This window comes from Falco cherrug, chromosome 13 (genome assembly GCF_023634085.1).
Source record: "Falco cherrug isolate bFalChe1 chromosome 13, bFalChe1.pri, whole genome shotgun sequence".
In the NCBI taxonomy this organism is placed as follows: domain Eukaryota; kingdom Metazoa; phylum Chordata; class Aves; order Falconiformes; family Falconidae; genus Falco; species Falco cherrug.
Window position 1 is genome coordinate 17,758,361 of NC_073709.1, and position 21,009 is coordinate 17,779,369.

General features: G+C 43.5%; 1 protein-coding gene across 3 annotated transcripts; it reads right to left on the minus strand.

Annotated features, from left to right (window-relative positions):
• Positions 1-1,957: 1,957 nt before the first annotated feature.
• SUPT7L (SPT7 like, STAGA complex subunit gamma) lies at positions 1,958-20,838 on the minus strand. Of its 3 annotated transcripts, none has more exons than XM_027801170.2 (5): positions 20,721-20,816; positions 19,958-20,603; positions 12,746-13,070; positions 10,632-10,869; positions 1,958-7,150 (listed from the first exon to the last, which is right to left on the minus strand). In XM_027801170.2, the coding sequence occupies exons 2-5, from the start codon at positions 20,368-20,370 to the stop codon at positions 6,888-6,890; spliced, it is 1,239 nt and encodes a 412-aa protein (XP_027656971.1). In that variant the 5' UTR covers positions 20,371-20,603; positions 20,721-20,816; the 3' UTR covers positions 1,958-6,887. The 3 variants fall into 3 exon arrangements, with proteins under 3 accessions (XP_027656971.1, XP_014133083.1, XP_005436339.1); XM_014277608.3 differs by lacking the exon at positions 20,721-20,816 and adding an exon at positions 16,351-16,660 and having other exon boundaries at positions 19,958-20,079; XM_005436282.4 differs by having other exon boundaries at positions 19,958-20,838.
• Positions 20,839-21,009: the final 171 nt, after the last annotated feature.

A 21,009-nucleotide genomic window follows, 5' to 3' on the forward strand; every position in this document is an offset into this window, starting at 1 on the left:
TTATCGGATTTTTTTCCACTTGGAGAAAAAAGCTGCTTCCTAAGTCTGCTTTGCAATTCCAGATGAGCAGCAAATGTGCTGCAGGAAGCTGGGCAGTGAGGGCACAGAAATCTGGCAGGAGCTTGAGAGAAGAACGAGCAATGCAGGCCAAGAGAGGGGTGGGGGCACACCTAGGTGAGAAGCCAGGGGTGGGCAGGGTGAGCAGAAGCAGCAGGATGCTTGGATGGCGCACAATGCTGGGAGTGAGGCACAGCTATAGGGACCATTTGGGCTCAGAGTTGGCGGCCCAGATCTGAAGGAAAAGCACAGAGTGGGTGCCAGTGCCCTGACAGACACCAGCAGCAAAGAAAACCCCTCATGACACCCAAGACTTTCGTCCAGCTCACTGTTGGGGTCCTACTGCCTATTGCAATGAGACCACACACACACCCCAGAGCAAGTGTATGTGCAGCCCAGGCACAGAAGTGATGCAGCCACAACTCTCAAGCCAGTTCCCATGGGGAAGGGCTGGTCCAGGAGCACGGGCTGTTTCTGTCCTGCTGAGCCTAGAAGGAAAGACCCACAGGCTCTGCAAACTGCTGAGCACCACTGCAAAAGGGGTGACCAGCCCCCCACCCCCCTACAACAGATCCCCAGCCCCACTCCCCCCACTGCAAGAGTGCCGGGCACCGAGCCCACCCCAAAGGAGTTTTCATCATAACTCGTAATGAGGTCGTCTTCTTTCATGCGAGCGTTTCCATAGTAACAAAGAGGTGATTCTAATCTCCAATATGAAAGACACAGTGAAAATGCCATGGTTTGGAGTTTGGGGGTTTTTGGGGGGAGGGGAGAGGTTGTTGTTGCAGCTGCAAGCAGCCCTCCCTGGGCTGCAGCATCCCCCCGGCAGCAGCATGTGGCCAGCACCACCACGCGGCCACAGCCGCCCCGGCCCCATGGACCACCAGCCCAAACCGCATCCCCAGCAGGGCAGGGGGCAAGTCACGGGCACTGCGAGCCCACGACCTGGTGGCAGAGATGCAGGGTCCCCCCACCGCGATCTTCTGCCATCGAGGCTCCCGGCAGCCTGCACGTTCCAGGCTGCCACAGCACAGGCACTTCAGGCTGTTGGAGCAGAGGCAGGTGGAGCTGGGATGCAGGTGGGCTCGGGCTTTAATCTGGTGGGGTGCGATGCGAACGGTGATTGCTGCCCTCTGGCTCCAGGCCCTGCCAGGGAAGTGGAAAGCACAGCCCCATTCACCCACGGACTAGGAAATGAATTCAGCAGTATAGGCTGCGGAGGACGGCAGTCGCGTGGGCAGACTGCTCTCAGGCACGGGGCAATGTGAAGCACTGCGATTATTATTCTCTCTTTCCTGGCAAGCAACACAGGCCTATATCCTAATTCATGGCGTCCTATTTGCAATTGCTTAGCAGGGCTATCAAGCATCAAACATCCTCCCTCAGCGCTGCTATGACAGGCAGAGCAGAGGGGAAAATACGCTGTGCTTCATTCACCGCGGTCCGAAGCAGTCCCTGAGCAAAAAGCCGTATGTAGAACAAGTAGACCAGCACATGAAGAAGCCAAGGTTTGGAGCAGGGCTCCTAGGTGGTCTGGTGATATAAGTAGTAGAAGTATATGTAAGAGGCTGCTTCAGAAATAGCACTTGCTTATGCTAGATGAATACCAATACTAGCACTGTGGTACTAATATCACCTCTGGGGCTCACCAGAACTGGCACCTGTGAAAAATAAGACTTCCAGTTTCTGGAATAATACCTCTTGTCTCTCTAGTTGTGACGTTAACACCGGTATCATCTCAGTACTTTATCTAGGCCTGGGGAAAAAAAAAAAAAAAAAAAAAGTCTACTCCAGACCAACACCTCACATAAGGGCAGACAAAATTCCAAGACCAGCCTTTGGGTTCACAGCACCACTCTTAAAAAAAAAAAAAAAAAAAAAAAAAAATCCACACAACACCTTTAGGATTTCTGAATGATTTTTTAAATTTTATTTTCTTAGAAATTATGAAGAAACTCTCTCCAGGAGAGCAAGGAAAAAAGCCAACCGTGAAATATTTCCAAGCAATTTTGTTCCATAAAAACACAAGCAAAGTTACCTATTTCATTCACATGCATGTACAAAAACGTTTTAAGTAAAACATCCTTCACACATAACACCTGCATTAGTCTCAGGATTGAGCGCATAATCAGATTGGCCTCAACTACTCAATCTTATTTTCGTGATTTCTTTTTAAATTGTAAATATCTATGCAGGAAACATCTCTTTTTCTGCACAGCATTATGCATATCCAAATTAGCATAGATGGTCTTGGAATTAAATCAGTAGGTAGCACGGTCTGACAGCTGTATACTGAAGTTGTTACACTGCCGTTTATACAGTGAACTCTGCTGGATACCAGACAAAACTCTTCAAAAGAAACAAAAAGGTATTGCTAGAGGGGAAAAGGAGTATGATACACAGTGCTCTCTCAACTACAGTTCTGTACAATCCCCATGCAAAACACTTCAAAAGCCAAGCAATTCACAGATCTTGCTCTCCAAATTGCTATCAAAGTTCTCACCAATTTCAGTCATGGCAAAATCAATCACTAAAGCCATCAATGCTACTGCATATGGACGTGGTCAATACTCACCATTCCGATTTGCCATCCACCCGCCTTTGGAAAGAGAAGGGAGATGATGAAAGAACCAACAAAACTGTGGACTAGTGAAGCAGGTGGGTCAGCAGAGTATTTTACTAGCAACCAGCAAAAAACGACAACTGCAAGAGCAGAGCTTCATTCCAACCCACTGCATAACCTCACCACGGCTTGAAATTTGGGGATTACATGGTCAATGGACTCCTCACTAGCAGCCCAAGGCTACATTAACACCTAGAAAAATCTTATCCGGTTCATCAAAAGAGCATATTGGCTGTATCTGACCTCATGAGCTAGATTTGAAATGTCACCATTTCGTGCATGAGGAACACCACTGTAAATCTAAGGACTATTAATGTTCAGAGGGGAAAGGCTCACCCAGAAGGTAAAGCTTCCACATGCATAAAAGAAAACGTCAAGCACACAAATGTCAGAAGCAACACTGAGCATAATCGGGAAACAGGAGGTACAGATTTCACTGTCATCATTTTTAAATGTACAAGTGATGCCAATGCATTTCTTACCTCTGCATATAAATGCATCCCATCTTTGGGAATCAATAACACTTCTCTCTTACACTGCAACAACACAGCTGAATCAAAGGAGGGTGAATTTCCACTGTATTAAATATACTTGAAGCACTCAGGCTTGACTTATTGCAGACTGCGTGTTACAGGGTGAAATAGGTGTGGAAAAGGGATGTGAAATAAAAAAACACAATTGTAAGACAAAATCTGCACGTGAGCAATATAAAGAAAGCATTTAAGATTGATACTTAGGAGGTTTAACCAAAGCCCTGGAGAACACTAGATTTTCTTTTCTAGCCCACTTGAAATCTTGCAAATAAGCAAGTGATGCTGGCAGCAGTCACTGTGTCTTCTACTTCCTGAAAATAGTACAAGGGACTTTGCATAGGTGCCCCAGCATCAACAATACTTTACTAAAACAGTTTGGCAAAATATCTGTGGGGAAAGGCCCAACGACAGGTGTTCTCACACAGTATCAAAGACACAGGGGCTAAACCAGCCTGAGCTTTAAGGCCCCAGCCTAGCACATTCTCTCAGAACACTGGATCTGCTGGTTTAGGCAAGAAGGGCAGTCTGCTTTTAGCCCTGTACTACCATTTGAACAGCAAGCTCTACTAAAGGTGTAAAAAAGAAAAAGCATCAGCCCAGCAGGATGAAGTCTCCTCTGATTCCCATACATGAAGGGCTAAAGTCAGGTCACTTAACTCAGATATTGATGGTGTGGATATCTTCAGCTGAGGTAGTCAAGGTGAACACACTATGGGCACACAAAGGAAAAAGAAACATTTCTAAAAATGCCACCCATCTGACCTGCTTTATGCTTCTACTTCAAGGCCAGATGAATGGTGACCCAAGAATGACTATTTATCTTCAGCTCCAAATGGGGCCCAGAGGAACAAATTGAGATGCAGACATCTAAAGCTGAGTAAGAAGATACCACCTCAAATGCCTTCCTTGTACCTGGGCAGCTGAACAGCACAGTTTTGCTGTACTTCTGCGTGATAAGCAGTCTTCCTTAAAACCAGTATCATATAGGTCTGTAACATTCAATCTAAGCATTCTCCAGCCAGCTACAGTCCTCCTGAACTGGAAGAAAAGCTCACAACTCTCACAAAACTCTCTGAATGATCACAATGCCTTTTTTGAATAGTAACTAAATCTCAAACACACTTATAAGAGGCAAATACCACTATTCTTTCTTCACACCTGAGAAAACAGGGACATTGCAGCTTGCCTAATGGTGACTCAGAGGGAATCAAAATAAAGATCTCCTGATACACTGGTATGCTCTTCTACTACTGACTAGGCTTCAAACTGCTAGAATTTACCTCCCAGGAGAAACCTTTAGAACTGTGATGGCCAATTTTAACTCCAATGTCCATAAAAGTCTGTGGTCACACATTCTTATTAGACATTGAGGAATTTTATGTTTGGCTTCCACTTTATAGAAATGGAAGAGAAATACAGATAGGAAAAAAGAATTAAAGCTAGGCCTGTTATACAGAAACAAAAATACTATGCCTGGAGCTCATTCTTTCTGAAGATAAACTTGCGATTTTAAGGACAAATGGGAGATTTGGTAAATCTCCCTCAAACATCCCAAGGGGTTACAGGTATAAAGCTAGTTTAAGTGGCTATTCATTCTTGATTCATGTTCATTCTAGCTTTTTTGAGAGAGATACTCACTGAATCAAGTTAAAGACTGAGTTGATCAACTGAGGATTGTGCAGAACAAAAAAAATGTCATCAGTCAGCTGAGCCATAAAAGCAAGCAGCAAAATAGATTCTGTTTCAGACTAAGTTGTCAAGATAACAACTTTGAATAGGAGACCCCAGCCAGCCTAAAGTTGCCGCACTCAATCCAGTAAGAGCAAAGGAAAAGTTTGCATTGCCAGGACTGGCTCACACCAATAGTAAAAGCTACTTTATTCTCTCCAGAAAACCGCATTAACTTCCCTGACAGTATGACTGAGAAACAAACTAGGGAAGAAGCTCTGCTGGACTAACAAGGAAGAACTGGTGGAGAATGTGAAGGTCTTGGCTGCAGCAGACATGGAACTGTGGTATTTAAAATCCTGAGAAATGTGTACAAGACCAAGTCCTGGACCTTTAGCACAACGTATTTTGGTTTATTCAAGGAATGACTTAGCAGCATCTTATGAGGCCTCCCAAAGGGGCCCAAGTGTGCTGCCTTATCTTCAAGGATAGCTTTCTCAAAGTAGAACAGTTCTTTCTGACAAGCAGAAATTAAAGCAGGCATTGACAGAAGGCCAGCAAAGATGACCAAGGACTTCCTGACTGAGTTTAAACACAGAGGTGGAAGCAAGGATGGGCTAGCCAGCAGGGATATAGAGACACAGCCCAAGCATGCCAGGACCGTTAGAAAAGCCAAAGCTCAGCTGGAGTTGAAACTGAAATGAAATGTGACAAAAGGCTTCTTTAAGTACATTGAAAGCAAAATAAAGGTTAAAGAAAACATGGGGTTACTGTTCAACAATGCAAGCAATGTGGCGACAAAGGAAGCTCTTCCTAGTTTGAGGCTGATGTACTCAACACTTTTTTTGCCTGTTTTCACTGACAAGGTCTGCCTTCAGGCCTGCTAGGTCCCTGGGTCTTCGAGCAGAGTGTGTGGGAATAAAGCATTACCTACAGTAGAGGAAGACAGAGTTAGCAAGAACTTAAGCTAACTGGGCATACGTCAGTCCACTGAACCAGACAGGACGCATCTGAAGCACTGAAGGAGCTGGTTCATGGCACTGTGAGGCTACTCTACAGCATCTTTGCTACATCACCATAAGTATCACTGACAGCTCCGCTTAAGTGATCTGACTTAAGATTGTCTTGTTGTCCACAACAGTCAGCAAGCATATAGCCAGCACGCTGAGGGAAATCATTATTTTTCTCTCTTCAGCATTTGTGAGACCGTATCTGGAGGACTGCATCCACTTTTGTGCTCTACCTTTCAAGAAGAGCACTGCAGCAATTTCAGTGGAAGGCCACAAAGCTGTTTAGGGGGCTGGAGCACAAGGCATAAAAGAGGCGGCTCAGGGAGCTTGCTTTCTTCACACTTAACAAGAGAAAGGGCTAAAGAGAGATTTCATTGTATACAACCACTTAATGGGCAGGTTAGAGAAGACGGTCAGACTCTTCTTGGAGATGAACAGTGAGAGAACAAGAGGCAATGAACACAGGTTGGAACATGGGAAATTCTGACTAGATGCAAAAATACATTTTTTCTTACTATGAGGGAACTATGGGAAAATGCTGACCAAAGAGGTTTGGCATCACCATCCTTGGAGATACTGAAAACTCAAATGGACAAGGCCCTGAGCAATCTGCTCTAATTGGCAGTGCTTCAAGCAGGGGGCTGGACTAGAAACATCAAGAGATCCCTTCAACCCAAATTATTCAATGATTCCATGACTGAGCAAATCTCTTCACAACCACTTTCCACTGGCAACGTCCTTATTAATCTGCCAAAGCAAGCCGTGCCACTATCAAATGCATAGGGTGATCTTCAGTCTTGTGAGTCAGGATTGAGTACAGAAGCCGGCAAAGAGGGGAGCTAAAGTGCACTACCCATCAAACCTTTCATAATAATTTTATGCAAGGTCCCTCATACACCAGGGCCAGCCCTGTTTATGAATCATAGCCATCACAGTACTCTCTTAGTTTCGAGCCTGTTACATACCATCAGGACTAAATAAAAATAGTGTCTCTTTTCACATCTTCTTCATCTTTTTCTTGCAGCGTTGGTTGAAGACAGGCGAGGATCCCATCAGACTGTCAGCAGAATGAGAACCATAGCTGCTCTCAGAGCCATTGGGGCTCTGTGGCATCCCAGCTTCACTCATGCCTGACATCGGTTCCTCAAAGACATCACTGCCTAGGACCCCATGGCCATGTACATTAGCCTCCTCATTTTCCTGGGGCTCCATTTTCACCTGTGCCAAGTTCCAGAGTGGGGAAGCATTCACTTCAGCCCCTAGAGAAAGGAAAAGCACACAGCAGTAATTGAGTAAAAAGGCAAATCATGAACAGATTGGAAAGGACAGCAGCACTGGTAAAGAAGGAGCAAAAGCAAAGCTACTGGTGAACTAGGCTGCGGGGAAAACAAAGCAAAACAACCCAAGCACTGTGAAACAATAAATTAAAAAATGTGTTGGCTTTTTTCCTTTTAAAAGCTCAGTAATTGCTGTTCTAAAAAATATGATGCTATCCTTTCACAGCAATCCTCCACACTGTTTTCTCCATGAGAAACAACTTAGAGAGACCACATCCCTCTTGAGGAGCATCTCAGCAGCAGTGAGTACACCAACAGCACGTGGACTAGACCCTGGATAAGCAGGACTTAGAGGCAGTCCAGAAGTCATTCATGATGATGAGGTCCTTGCAATGTCACCAATCTCCTTTAAGCTGTCACACACTGGACTTCTGCAGGGGAAGTGAAAGGGCAGAGGAGCAGGCAGATGAACAGTCTCAAACACTGCTTCCAGCATGGAAATTCAGGGACATCAAAGCTGCAGTCAGGCATGCGACTGCCAGCCTCCTTCCGCTCAACACCTGCAGGTCTCATCCCACCCTTCAGGAGAATGGAAATAAATTCTCCTGGCTCAACCTCACAGACACCCTGGTAGGAAACAGTTCCCACACTGCTGCCCTCCCCGCCCCCCCTTTAGTTTTTTAAAACTTTTGGACTAGTGTGCAACCTGAGCAGATTGAGGATTTTCCATATAATATTATGAAACTGCATTTTTTGATAAAAGCAACTGTTTTTCTTCCCAAGAGCAGTAATTATAAATTGCATTATTTCTGCTTATTTACAGTTTTAAGAGAGACAAAAATCCTATTAAAAATACACTAATTGGGCTCCTTGCTGAGATGGGCATAAACAGCCCAGAACTGAATAAAGGCTGAAGTCTTCTCATTTTTACATCTGGTCCCTTTTGTGTGGGGTTAAATTCACATGGAAAATAAAATAAAAGAAAACCTAGGAAAAGTTTTAGTAAGCTTTCCAAACCTTGTGTCTTATGGAGTTTGGCTACAGTTTGAAAACACAACCCAACCTCTTGTACTGAGCCAAACCTACTACCATTCCCTACTATCAACACACTATTAACAATAGACCCATTTTACTAGCAATTACACAGAGAACAAATCTTCCACCACGTGTTTATACTGAGAATTCTCCCTTATGAAGGAGTGAGGAACCTTTTCCAGAGCACTATAGTTCAAACCAGGGTTTAGGAGACCTTTGTTGCAACAGCCTACACTAGGACAGCAAGCCAAAATAAAAGTGCTTGCTGGTGTCCAGTTGCCTTAATGAAAAGTCTTTTTTATGTTAATTATAAGCAAATGTATTCCTCTTAACAACAATGGCATACATCATTAAAGTATCAGTTCCACAGAGTTGCAGCTCCAGTCTACACAATAATCAAAGACAACCACTAAACTTATGTCTTTCATCAATTGCTCTTCATTGCTCAGTCTTATTCCTTTCAGCTCTATCACCTGTCATTGAGACTGTCACTAATGACTAAAAGTACTTAAGCATCTTCAAAGCACTTTCACTTCAAAGTACTTTACAAATGAGCTAATCCTCATGTTATCCTGCTGGGTGGAGTAACAAGGGCTCCGATTTTGCCTCCATTTCCCCAGCTGCAATGAAATTAAGCAGCTAGCCCACAACCGCAATGTCAGACATATGCAGAAACACAAGCAGAACACAAAAGGCTGTAACTAGTTTTGTCCACAGACACTGAAGTCTTACTGCCCTCTCTGTGGGCCTCACACTTGTATTTTCAAGATGGTGGTGACCTAATTGCAGCAACTTTTCCTCACTCCCTATGACATTACACTATCTAGCCTGCCCAGCTCTAGACTGGGGCTTCTCACACTTAAGAGATTTCCAAAGGCCCTTGTGAAGTGAAGAGAGATTTTCAGGGAGGAACACAGCACTTGTGTTCTTAATTAGAATACATCAATTTGGTATCAGAGAGGCAAGAGGCGTTTAATATACAGCTAGCGTGCTAACCTCTGGGTCTCAAGTGGTACATGCTAATACAAAGCTTTCCAGATGAATCGCTTGCAACCCCAGACGGGCCAGAGGAGCCTGTTGCTCCCTCTCCCACAAAAATGTGAGCACTTCACATTTCAGAAGTACTGTGGAAAGCAATATGAGCTTCCAGAAAAAGATCAGATGCATTTGTGCTATTTTAAAACTCAACAGAATGTGCTATTTAAAAAAAACAAAACTAATGGACTCACAGGTACACTCTTAACTTCACTATATAAGCTACTTAGTTTGGGGTTAATAGAAGGACAGGTTTCACTGTTTTTTAACCAGATTTTTAGGTGAAACAGTTTTTATTGCAGGGATTTCCAGACTTCAGAAGGCTCTATACAAAAATCAAAATTGGCTTTCTTTGAGAGAAGAACATCATCTTCGTTTTCCAGAAAATTTAGCACTACTGAACAGTGCACAGACTAAAACTTGTACACAGATATAGAAAAGTCACAGCAGTAGCAGATTCTCCCACATTGGCCACCAGTGTGTTTCAAATGCCAACATCATGGGATGAAACTGACGAAAAGAGTACAGTCTCCATAACACTGCTACTTCATTCACCCTTTCACTTTCTACAACCTCAGCTAATGACAGCAGGCTTTGGGGTAGACCTGCTGGAACAGGAGAGACTCACGCACCCCTTTCACCCAAGTCCCTGATACGCTTTCATAAAACAGTGACTATCACTACCACGGTGACTTCTGAGTATGGAGGACTGCACCAAATACCACTAGTATTTCCATAACTCATTCAGTGCCTAAACTATACAGGGTCATGAATTTACTCAAGTCACAAGGAATATGGCCTTCAACTTTTCAGTAACATGAATCTCTGGGCAAGAATCCAAAACTACCCGGGGCGGGCGGGGGAAGGAAAAAAGTAGCCAGTACTCTCCTTACCAGAAATATAGATAAAATTCCAGTCTCTTTTAAACTAAAATATATACATATATATAAACCCTAAAGTTACATTTGTCTTTGTTACAATAAACTGGAAAAAAAAACCTCCTGGTAGTCACATCTGCAGGAAATACCCTAGTTCAAAAAACAACAATGAAGCCCTTGGGCCAGCACTGGAGAAAAACAATACCTCACACCAATAACAAAGCCAAGAACTTTAACTATCCCCTAAAAAGAAACATCATATAAAGCATTTTGTGTTCTACAGGGTCAGCAAATGCAGTAAATATTTAACAAATCCCAGTAATTGATATCTTTGATTCTTTGGGTTTGTATTTAGAAAGCAGGCAAGGGTTTCACTCCCATTCAAATCTTTTTACTAAAACCTAAAAAAGTCTTCTCCCTCTCCTGCCTCACAATGGGATCTGCTATTAAAAATGTAAACAAGATCACATGGAACTGCTGATGGACTGTTTCCAGGAAGAGCAAGAAAACCCTACCTGAAGTCTGTGGAGAAGCTTCTACTTCCAAGTTTGCAGAGAAGCGCTCACTTTGAGCTCCAAGGACTCCAACGGGCAAAGACTGGTCACCAGAAGCCAGATCTCCTTCCAGCTCCTCACTTATGGGGAAAGTGATATCACTAACAGGTTCCTCCTTAATCTTCACAGGCTTTGTGTCTTCTGCTGCCTTTTCAGGGTTGACAATCTTCTCATATTCTTCAGAGAGCTGCTTGCTAACCTGTCAAAGATCAGTGAGGGTGAAAAAGAGGCCAGAAAGATCAGAATGACTTCAGAGAGCCTGATGGCAATTACATCGCAGTGCACTCTGTTCCCACAGTATTACTAACATCTGACCTGAACAAACAAGTAAACAGGTTACCAGCTACACAGTAAAGATTTTTTTTCCCCTTTAAGAACACCTTCTGTCCTGTAATAAGGGACTTTAATATGAGGCTTAATCCATTAACTGCTTGATAAATATGAGCACCTTTATTTCAGAGACAGAGATGATGAGGCACAGAAATTTAAACAGAGCACAAAACAAAAGCAAAGTGTCTCAGTTTCTTTGTTCTACCTATAAGGCTGTCCCCCATCCACCAGTAATAAATTCACCCCAGCATTAAAAACAAGCAGCTCAGATATTCACCAGCTCTGTAGTCACCACTGTGCAAAGCCTGGGCATCTTCTGTCAGATTCACAGCAAAAAAAACAGAAGCTTTCTCCAGTCAGAGAAGTGAAACAAACACAGGAATGAGATTTAGAACTACCCTGTACTTCTAGAAACTTAAGAACGGTAAGCAATTAAATTAAAAATTTCAGATTTCATGTGCTTCTAACAAATGCTAGTTTATACCATTGAATCCCAACAGTCAGCGAACTGTGCTCAGGAAAAGCCCAAGGCTTTAACAGCAGAAGTAAGAAAAAGAATAGCAAAGCCTATACCTCCTTTCTAGATAAGACTTCCAAATACAGAGGCTACTGTGGACCTCAGCCCTCCATAAAGAAAAGAACAAATGAAACAATGACCAGCTGCAGAATGAGAGTGAACTGCATCAGCAGAACGATGCAGAAAACCCAAATTCCAAAAGGACACAACATCTGAAAAAAAAAAAAAAACCACTTGGAAAAAAATTGAACAGAACCATTTTTTTGAACAAAAATGGTTTTAATGAAGACAGATCTCAGTGATGATATTTTAATGCACAAACATCAGAGTCTATCACAATTTATATATTACATGCACTTATAAGTGTGTCTGATTTATACTGCCTCTGTAAGCCACAAGGTGCTAACTCTGGGAAAAGAAGGAGCACAAGGTAGCTGCTCCAAGATGAGTCAACTAGCACTCAGATAATGTGACAAACAGGAAGGGATGGCAGGTTTTGCCTTTGGTCACAGGCTACCTATTTGATTCAAGTCTTCTTTCTTGATGAGTAGGAGTAAAATTCCCACTTCAAATCTTTGCATTCACAACAGGCAGTCTTACATCATCCAAACAAAATGCCTATCCGTAATTTCACAGAATGCACAGACCAAGAGAAACCACAGCCTTATTCTTACAACCTGCGTTTACATGATGCCTCTAATTCCAAGGAATTTAACAATTCCTCTTCTCTCCACAGAAGCACAGTGCCCTCTAGAGCGGGAGTGCCACCTGCGTGACAATCCACATCAGTACAATACTACCCCACACTCCTAAAGCTTAAGCAAGTCACCCCTTGCTTAAGCAAACACAAGCCACTGTACAGCCTAGTAATTTTTGTTTGCTTCTTTGGTAAGCATCCAAATATCCTATTAAAGCAGAAAATTCAGTTAGTCAGTCAGTACCCATTTAACCTCTACTTGATACTTTTGTCTGGGCCACTCTAGATCCGAGTGACCTCTTAAACCCAGACAAACCACCAGCAGAGCGTTCTTAGCCTCAGCAGGGACACAAATAAGGGGCTCTGTCTTCCAGTCAAAAAAATCTTCTTTCCCTTGATGACTCCCATCCACATCCAAGAGGTTTTCTAATCGGATTTTACCCAAGTAAGACCCAGGACTTGAGATGGGAATAAGCAACTGTACTGGGAGTACATTTCTTGGCGCTGTCAGGTCCCTACTGCTCTTCTCACCTGAAGCATGTAGCTGTGATAATCCTTAATGCGGTGCTGCCAGAACTTCTGCAGCGAGAGCACACTGCCAATGCCCACTTCATGGAAGACCTGCTCCATGACATCAGGGAAAGGGGTGTGCCCAAGTCGAGCTTCTCGATCCACAGCAAAGCGCAGCAGTTTGGTGAACTTCAAGCAGTACTCGTGGGCAATGTCTGTCAGGGTCTCCAGAACACTCTCGTTGGCACACTCAAAGCCTGTGTGAGCCAGGATAGTGGCCATTGACTGGTAGAGAAGCTGCCGGCAGGAGGACCAACTCAGCTCAGTCACTGGCTCCCCTTTTCCTCTAAAAACCAGAAAAGAGAGAAATAGCATACCTCCAAAAACTTAAAGGAACGTATCAGCTGAAGAGATACCATCAATAATAAGGTGATTGCACAAAGGGAAAGTAGATTGATTGGGTTCTCCGCTGCTTCTCCATTGCATATGAACACTACCCAGTAAGGGTTTATCTGCTTTCCCTTCTTCCCCTCCCTCCAAATCTGCACTGCCAATTCTCATTTTCCCTTCTAATGCCACAAGATTCCTTGGGTGATTCATGAATGTGGGATGCAAATCTTCTGAACCCTGAAGCAACTCCCTTCCCACCCAAGAGCTTTTCTCCTGGAGACGTGAATTAAATGGGTCCTTGACACAAACAAAAAAAGGCATTTTAAATACATGAATGCAAATCATCTCCCCTCTCAGTTAATTACATTTCTCTTCCTTATTATCTCTGATGTCACAGGCCTAATAGTCAGATACAAAGGCTTCTGGGATAGACAAGATCTGAATTTACAATGCAAAAGACACACATAAAAAGCAAGAAAAGGGATACACACACATTTCATAAAGGTACACCATAGCCAAATAGACGCAGATTTCCCTGCCCTCATTTCCAGTAGCCACTAAGCATGACACCGAAAGAAGTATCCCCGTATGCAACCTAAGAAGGGAACACCAGGCTCTGGGAAGAGGCCTGGAGACATTCTGCTGCAGAGCAGCATTCCCTGGCCTTGGGTTTGAGACCTCTCTTCTCAGTGTTGCTAAGCAGGAAGGAGTGACCACGCAGGACGGAGCAGATGGAAAACAACTTACATAAGCACTTCAAACATCCTTCCTTTACCGTCAGGTAACCAAATTTTTCATCAAGATGAGTTAACAACTAGAAATTCCACATAAGAAAAAGAGAAGATGAGATAAGGCAAGGCCTCTGAAAGGTAAACATATTTCTACCAGATTTCTCAAGTTGCAATTAAATGCATACAATGTATTTGCCCATATCAGTAACACAGTCCTCAAATGCCGATGTCAAAAAATCAAGTTTCCCTTCTGCTAAGTATGGTATTTATATACTGTTTTACGCTCCATTCAGCACCAATGGCAGAATTAAGCTAACAATTTCACCCTTCATTTGTTTCTGATCAATTTCTCCCAACATCTTCCGCAGCCCATCCCGAGGTTTGCCTTGCTCTCACCCTGCATTACTTGCATATCATCACACACTCTTTCCAGTAACAAGACCTGATTAAACAGTACACAGACATCATTGATGCCTTGATAAAATTCTCACTATGTCTCTCTGAGTGTATTAGGATCCTTCAGTCTCACTGAGCCGCCGGGTCACAGAGCCTCAGCTCTCCCTGATCCTCAGAACCCACCCATAGAAAATCACTGAAAAATAGCAGTAAAAAGATAACATTTCAGGGGAGTGAAAATGGAAGGTTAAACTTAGACCTATCAGGACCAAAATAATTATTTTCAAGAACACCAGTTCAGCACTTTCTGATTATTCAAATAAAGGGGGGGGGGGGGGGGGGGGAAATCACACTGTATTAAGAGCTGCAGATGATTATATTTCTAAGTGGATATTAAGAACAGCATGTGGATCTCAGGTCATGGATTCATCCCAGTTATTAATTGCTGGAAAATTACTCACATCCCAATTCCTACTCAATTATGTAACTACTTCGTAAAGACAACAGCAGGCGCTCTGACAAGATGAATTAAAAGATCATCAGTTCCCTTATAAACCAAGTGTCACCCATACTGTTTTTCCATCTCCCTCACTCCCCCTTCCACCTGCCAGCGACAGATTTCTGAAGGTCACAAACAGCCATATGTCTCATACAATACTCGGACCAGGAGGTTAAAACAGAAAAAAAACCCAACAACCATTAAACAAAACCTACCATAAAACCACCACCAAAATGTATGGCTATAAAAAACAATCTCTTCCTTTTTAGCACATTATAAAGGATGTACCTAGATGTCCAGTAGCCATCAGTTGAGAGCATCCTATGCTGCCAAACCCACCGAACACCAGACTACTATTAATAGAGACAAATAAAAAGAGCTGTTATTGATGCTCTGCCATTCACCCAAAACACTATGGGCAAACTGAAACTAGACACAGATTTTGGCAAGCCTTAGCAGGATACTCAGCCACTTGTAAAGTAGAACACAACAACCATTTAGCAATGCATATCACTGCTCAGAAGCAGCAGAGAATGTTCTATCTCTTCTAAGCTCCTAGAGGAAAAGAAACTAATTGCCAGCATTAAAATGCAGCTAGGTCACTGTGCCGAAAGGGATATAATCAACTTGAAATCTAATCAATTAAAGACAGAGAGAAAAGAACTTCCAGGTACTGTACTCAAAGCCAAATCCCCACCTCTTGTTGTTGGTAAGGTCAATCAATTTTATTCTGTTTTTCTTATGTTTTCTTCTCTTGTTTTCCTGTTTCCCACAGTAAACAGCAGAGGAAGACGATTAAAATCCTGATTAGACAGCAAAAACTGAAATATTGTTGTAGATGTTAATGGAAACCAACACATGAGAAAAATGCTCTTTTTTTTCTTCTTCTTTAACTTTCAGGTACTGTCTGGTAAGAATGCGCATAAGCAAAAACAGCCATATAGACAAATTTAAGTTCAGAGCAGCCATGTTCTGCTAATGCCAAGCCTTCCCAAAAGCAAACTTGATCATAGCTAAAGAGCCTTGGTCTTAGACCTCATCCAGATACACAACACCTACAAAAGCACCCTTACAGATACTATTACGCAGAATGCCACCCTCTGCAGCACAAGCCAAACCTACTTCACGTATTACCAGGGTCATATAGCTGCAAGTAAACAAGAGCGCTTCAATCCCTGAAGTTCTGTCACCAGCGACTAAGATGACTGGCAATTAGGCCTGTGACTTGGAGGTGACCATCTCTACAGAATATATAGCGTGAAATTTCTCACAAATACTGGCCAACTTGTCACTCTTCGATTTTCTATTTCCAATAGAGCTCTGAATCTTTACCTATGGGTCACCAACACTAGATGATGCTCCAGACAGAAATCTACCTGCCAAGCCATGAATTCATCAGACCCAAAGCCCAGCCTTTTCCCACCACTACCAGCAAACCTGCAACACACAGAACTTCACAACAGAACACATGAAAAAAACTGTCCATTTATAGCAACCAGACTTATTTTCAGAATTAGTAAGGTTTCAGAACTCACAAAAGGCACGTTTTTTTGTGTCAGTCAGTTAAAATGACAACAAGTCATTCCCCAAAGGCACCACAATCCATTCACCTAAGCTCCTCTCCTCTAAGGCTCTTCTTCTCAGAGGGCAGGAGATCTTGTGGTTCATTTCCCATACAACTGTCTTCAGGAGAAAGTGTTTGGACTAAGTTAGTACAAGGATCGACAGTTGAGGTTCACTCAGCTGCAGTAACGGATTGAAGTGTTCTGCTCCTTCCTAGGTGAGCATAAGCTAGCAGCAGATGGAGGGAGGGATTGTTTTTCCTATGAACACATCAATTTTATGAAACATTACATTGTGGAGTTGAATTTCTACCAAATGAGGTGCAACAAGGTCGCTTCAGAGCCATTTTCCTCCAAACTGTAAAATAAAGAAGAACATTAGAAAAATAAGGTTATACTAGTCAGAGAGTGCATCAAAGAACACAGCACACTAACTCAAAGCAGAAAGTTGTTTCCTTCTGGAAAATGGCCTCTTTCCACCTCACCCAGAGTAAGCCTCTAGTGAAATCTCTTTGCTATGTACAGAAGGCTGCACAGACATAAAACGAAACTGCTTCAAGAGATAATGGCAAAAAAAAAATGGAGTCTCAGTGGCACAACCCAGAAGACCAGACAGTTTTGGGGCTAAGCCAGAGTCCTTAGTCCAGCAGGGGAAGTATGTTCTGCTTGCTCTAATTACCACTGCTCCAAAACCTCCACAATATTAAACCTGCTACCCCACAGACACATGCACTCCCCCTACTTCCCACTTAACTTCAAGCCTTTCTGCCATGAACTGTCTTTCCATTGCAAGCTCCCAGTTTTGTTCACAGATTATCTTTCAATGCAAAACACGCATCCAACATAGTCAGGAACACAAATGAGAGAATGGCAGAGATATCTGTTAAGAAACCAACCACGCACACACAAGAAAAAGCATCTGAAGAGGCACGTGATGAGTAGGTTAGGTTTCTTTTGAAGACGGATCCATGCTAATCAGAGGAAGTTGAACAGAGAAGAAGGAAAAGCAAGCAGGCATATTATGGTAAGACCTTCCTGTTCGAATGGTGGTTTCAAATCTACAGTTCCTTGCTCATCATTCTTCACTGACTACAAGTTAAGCTTACCTTTTGTTTCTGTACCAACCAAAATCAAATGTTAATCTGTTATTGTGTATTCCAAGAACTGTAACATTAACACTTGCAAATCACCAGGACCAGATGGTAATTCATCCAGGAATACTAAAGGAATTCAAGGATAAAATAGCTGAATAGCTGTGGTGAGTCACCTCTTGCTTTATACTGCCTTGGCCCATGAGGACCAAGAAAACATTTTCTTTTAATAGCTTCAGAAGAGATGTGAAGAACTGCAGGCTGGGAAGCCTGATATATTCTGGTGCATCAGGGAAATCCAAAGGAATTATATGAACAGAATTAGATGACACATGGGTAAATACGTTATACTCATAAAGAGTCCAGACAACTCCTGTAAATGGAAAACCTGCTTCATAAATATACTGGAGTCCTGCAAATCCACCAAGCAAGTATGTAAAGGATCTCCACTGTGAAGTACAGGTCTTCCCTCAGGGATCTGTGCCAGAATCAAGTTTTTTTCAACCTATTTATAAACAAACTGGGAAAACAAAGTAAAGGAATAGCATAGTGATTAAAACTAATGGTGGTACAGATGTTGAGGGGATGAAAACAACTGGAAAATAGCAGTAAATTAGTTTCTGCCACTTCCTCATCTCAAAAAGGATGAGGAGGTAGGGGTTTCAGGTGTGAGGCAGGGTGGAAGGGAGGAAAACAAAAATGAATCCAGGTGATAACAAAACAAAAAGACAAGAGTGTGGGGTCAAAGGATGAAATGAATAAATAAGGAAACAAAAGAGGACATGTCTACATTAAAGAAACCTGTGGCCTGATTCAGGCTGGCTGCTCTTATCTTCCTTTCTTCCTATGTCTAAAAATACCTATCACTGCTTCTTAGACCCAGGTTACTGCAAAAAAAAAATGGAATTAAAATATGGATTTAGTCAAATACTCTGACAACGGCAGAATAAAATTAAGCGCTACCATGTTTTATCAAGGGGGAAAATGGTCTTTCTTTAATTTTTTTCTACACACTAAGAGCAAACATCAGCAAATCATATAACTTTATTTTTGCTACTAAACAGCACCTGCTGTTCTTAACTCATGTAAGCGTCTTAAAATAGTTAAGAACAAACACACAACAACAAACTCAAAGCTTTCCTCCTGGAATGTATTTGGTTTAGCAAGCACACAATTAAATTCTAGTCTACACTGCAGCTCATTATAAATCCACTCTGTCAGCCATAAAACATTTCATTTCAAAATTATCTATCCAGTTTTTACAATCTAGTCCTTAAACTCCCCCATGTGGTTGACCGCTAAATAACATTTCTTTACGCGGACCCCAGAAACTCGAAGGGACAACAAAAACAGGAAGCAGCGCCCAACACACGGACAGAACCACAGAAAACTGAACCTAAAGCTGAAGCCACCGGGGAGGACAGAGCAGAACACTGGTCAGTTCTACAAACCACAGGGCCAGAAAGAGCAGGAGTCACAGGGCTCAGACTTTATTCTCACAGGACTGTATTTTCCTTCACCTCTAGCGAATTTTTTCTCCGAAGAAGGATGATGGTGCTCCTCCACAAACAGCTTTAAAAAAATCACTCTACTGTTCAGAAAGACTACATTACCAAAAGCAACATCTTTCGATAAAAAGCATTTTATAAAATCTCAGGCCATTAAAGATCTCAGTGGCATTTAACTGATAAATTCTTCCACTGATGCACATTTTCCCCGTTTTAAAAACTAACATATATGATCCTCTCCCATGTCATGTTCATTGGTGCACAGTCCTTAATCTAAGAACAGAAAGTTAAAGCAGGGAGGATTAATCCCTGAACTTAAACACATATAACCTATATCGCGAGATCCGTAAGAAATGCAACACCTTTTGAATTTAGTGCTTGTCAGAGGTGTTGACAGGGAGATGGTGGCAATACTATTTAATCAAAGATTTGAGGCAGAAGCAATGCAGCTTTCCTTTACGTTTTCTTCAGCCCTTGGCTGGTGGAGCCAGTATCAGAGACAAGAATTCCCTTTACCCATACTCATCACCATCTCCACCAGAGTAACAGCAACAAACAGGGTGAAATGTGATAGCTACTATGTCACAGGACCTTGGCAACTGAAATCTTACCAATGTTACCAAATCATCTTTTCAGAACCTACAACTAAACAGCCAAAATTCAGCCATGAGTATTCTGAATTTTCAGTTACAACAAGGCAAGTTTACTTGTAAGTGACCTAAGTAGAAGAGACTTCACATCCTGCAACTAAACTTGTCAAAATACCACTGAAGATAGCAAATCCATTCACAAATTTCCAGCACAGCACTAACAAGACAGAAATCAGCACTACACATCCACATTTTATAGTCAGGAAACAAAAGCACGCTTATTTTAAACAATGTGCATGTTATTGACACAGGAGAAACCTAAATCTCTCCTTTTTGAAGCCTGCTTTACACTTTACATACAAATGTTTGACCCTTCAGCCTATGGGAATCAACGTAACTTCATATGTATTTTAAAACACTCAACTTTCCTTCAGCTAAGAACTAACTCAAAGAAATACCAACACACCTGTAGAAATCACTCTCCGGGTCACTGTGCCTCAGCTGAAATGGCATTTTGGGGGTTTTGCTATCCAGAGGAAGCAGGTCATCGGGGAGAGGTGGAGAGGCCGGACAAGATGGCAGAGGTTCATTGTCTTCAGTTTTTATGCCCTCTGCTTGCTGCTGGTTTTGAGCCTGAGCCATGGCGATCAGGCTGCGCAGCCGCCTGTTGTGCTGGATGAGCTGAATGGTGTGAATTGTGAGGCTGCAGGGCTCCGAGGGGATGTCCAACATGGTGGTCGGCCGGGGTTTGTTTGCAGATGGCTGATGCAATGGAGGATCTTGGACTTCCACAGTACGAAACTCACGTTGAAGCAGGTCAAAGGAGCTGCGGTTGGCCTGGTTAGATGAAACTGGAATCTCACCCCAGTATCGCAGCATTTTTACACAGGTCACGTATGGTCCTCAGAGCCCGGAAGGCTTCCCGATACTGTAGTACAAAGGAGCCCTGTGGCAGGGAAGAGCGCTAGGTTCTAGGCAGCAGCAGGAGCTGGGGTAACGCTCTGAAAAAAAGTGAGCTACCACTGTCAAGAGAACTGTCACTCAGAGCCTCACTCAGCAGCACAGTTCCCACGATGGCAACGCTGGCATTTAAGAGAACATTGCTGCCTCTCCTAGGGGTGGGGAGAAAGAAACGCACCCGTGAGGCGGTAATTGTTGCTGTTTGCAACAGGGGCTGGTGCGGGCCCACCTGGGCCAGGCACTGCGCAGGTCCCGCGGCGCGCAATGACCTGCCCGGAGAAACTCTGGGGGCCGCGCTCGGCCCGGCCCGGCCCGGCCACCGTCCCCACAAGGCCCCGCCGCCCTCCCTGGGCCCAGCTCCGGGCCCGCGGCTGCCCTGCACCCCGGCCCGCACCCTGCCCGGCGCCAGGCCCAGCCGGCGCGCAGCCCCCCGCGCCGTCCCACAGCACCCCCGCCGCGCCGCCGCACTTCCGGCTGCGCGCCGGAAGCTGACCCCGGTCCGCCGCCAGAAAAGGGTCCCCCACCGGTAGCACCCCTTGGTGCCGGGAGGAGCGTCCC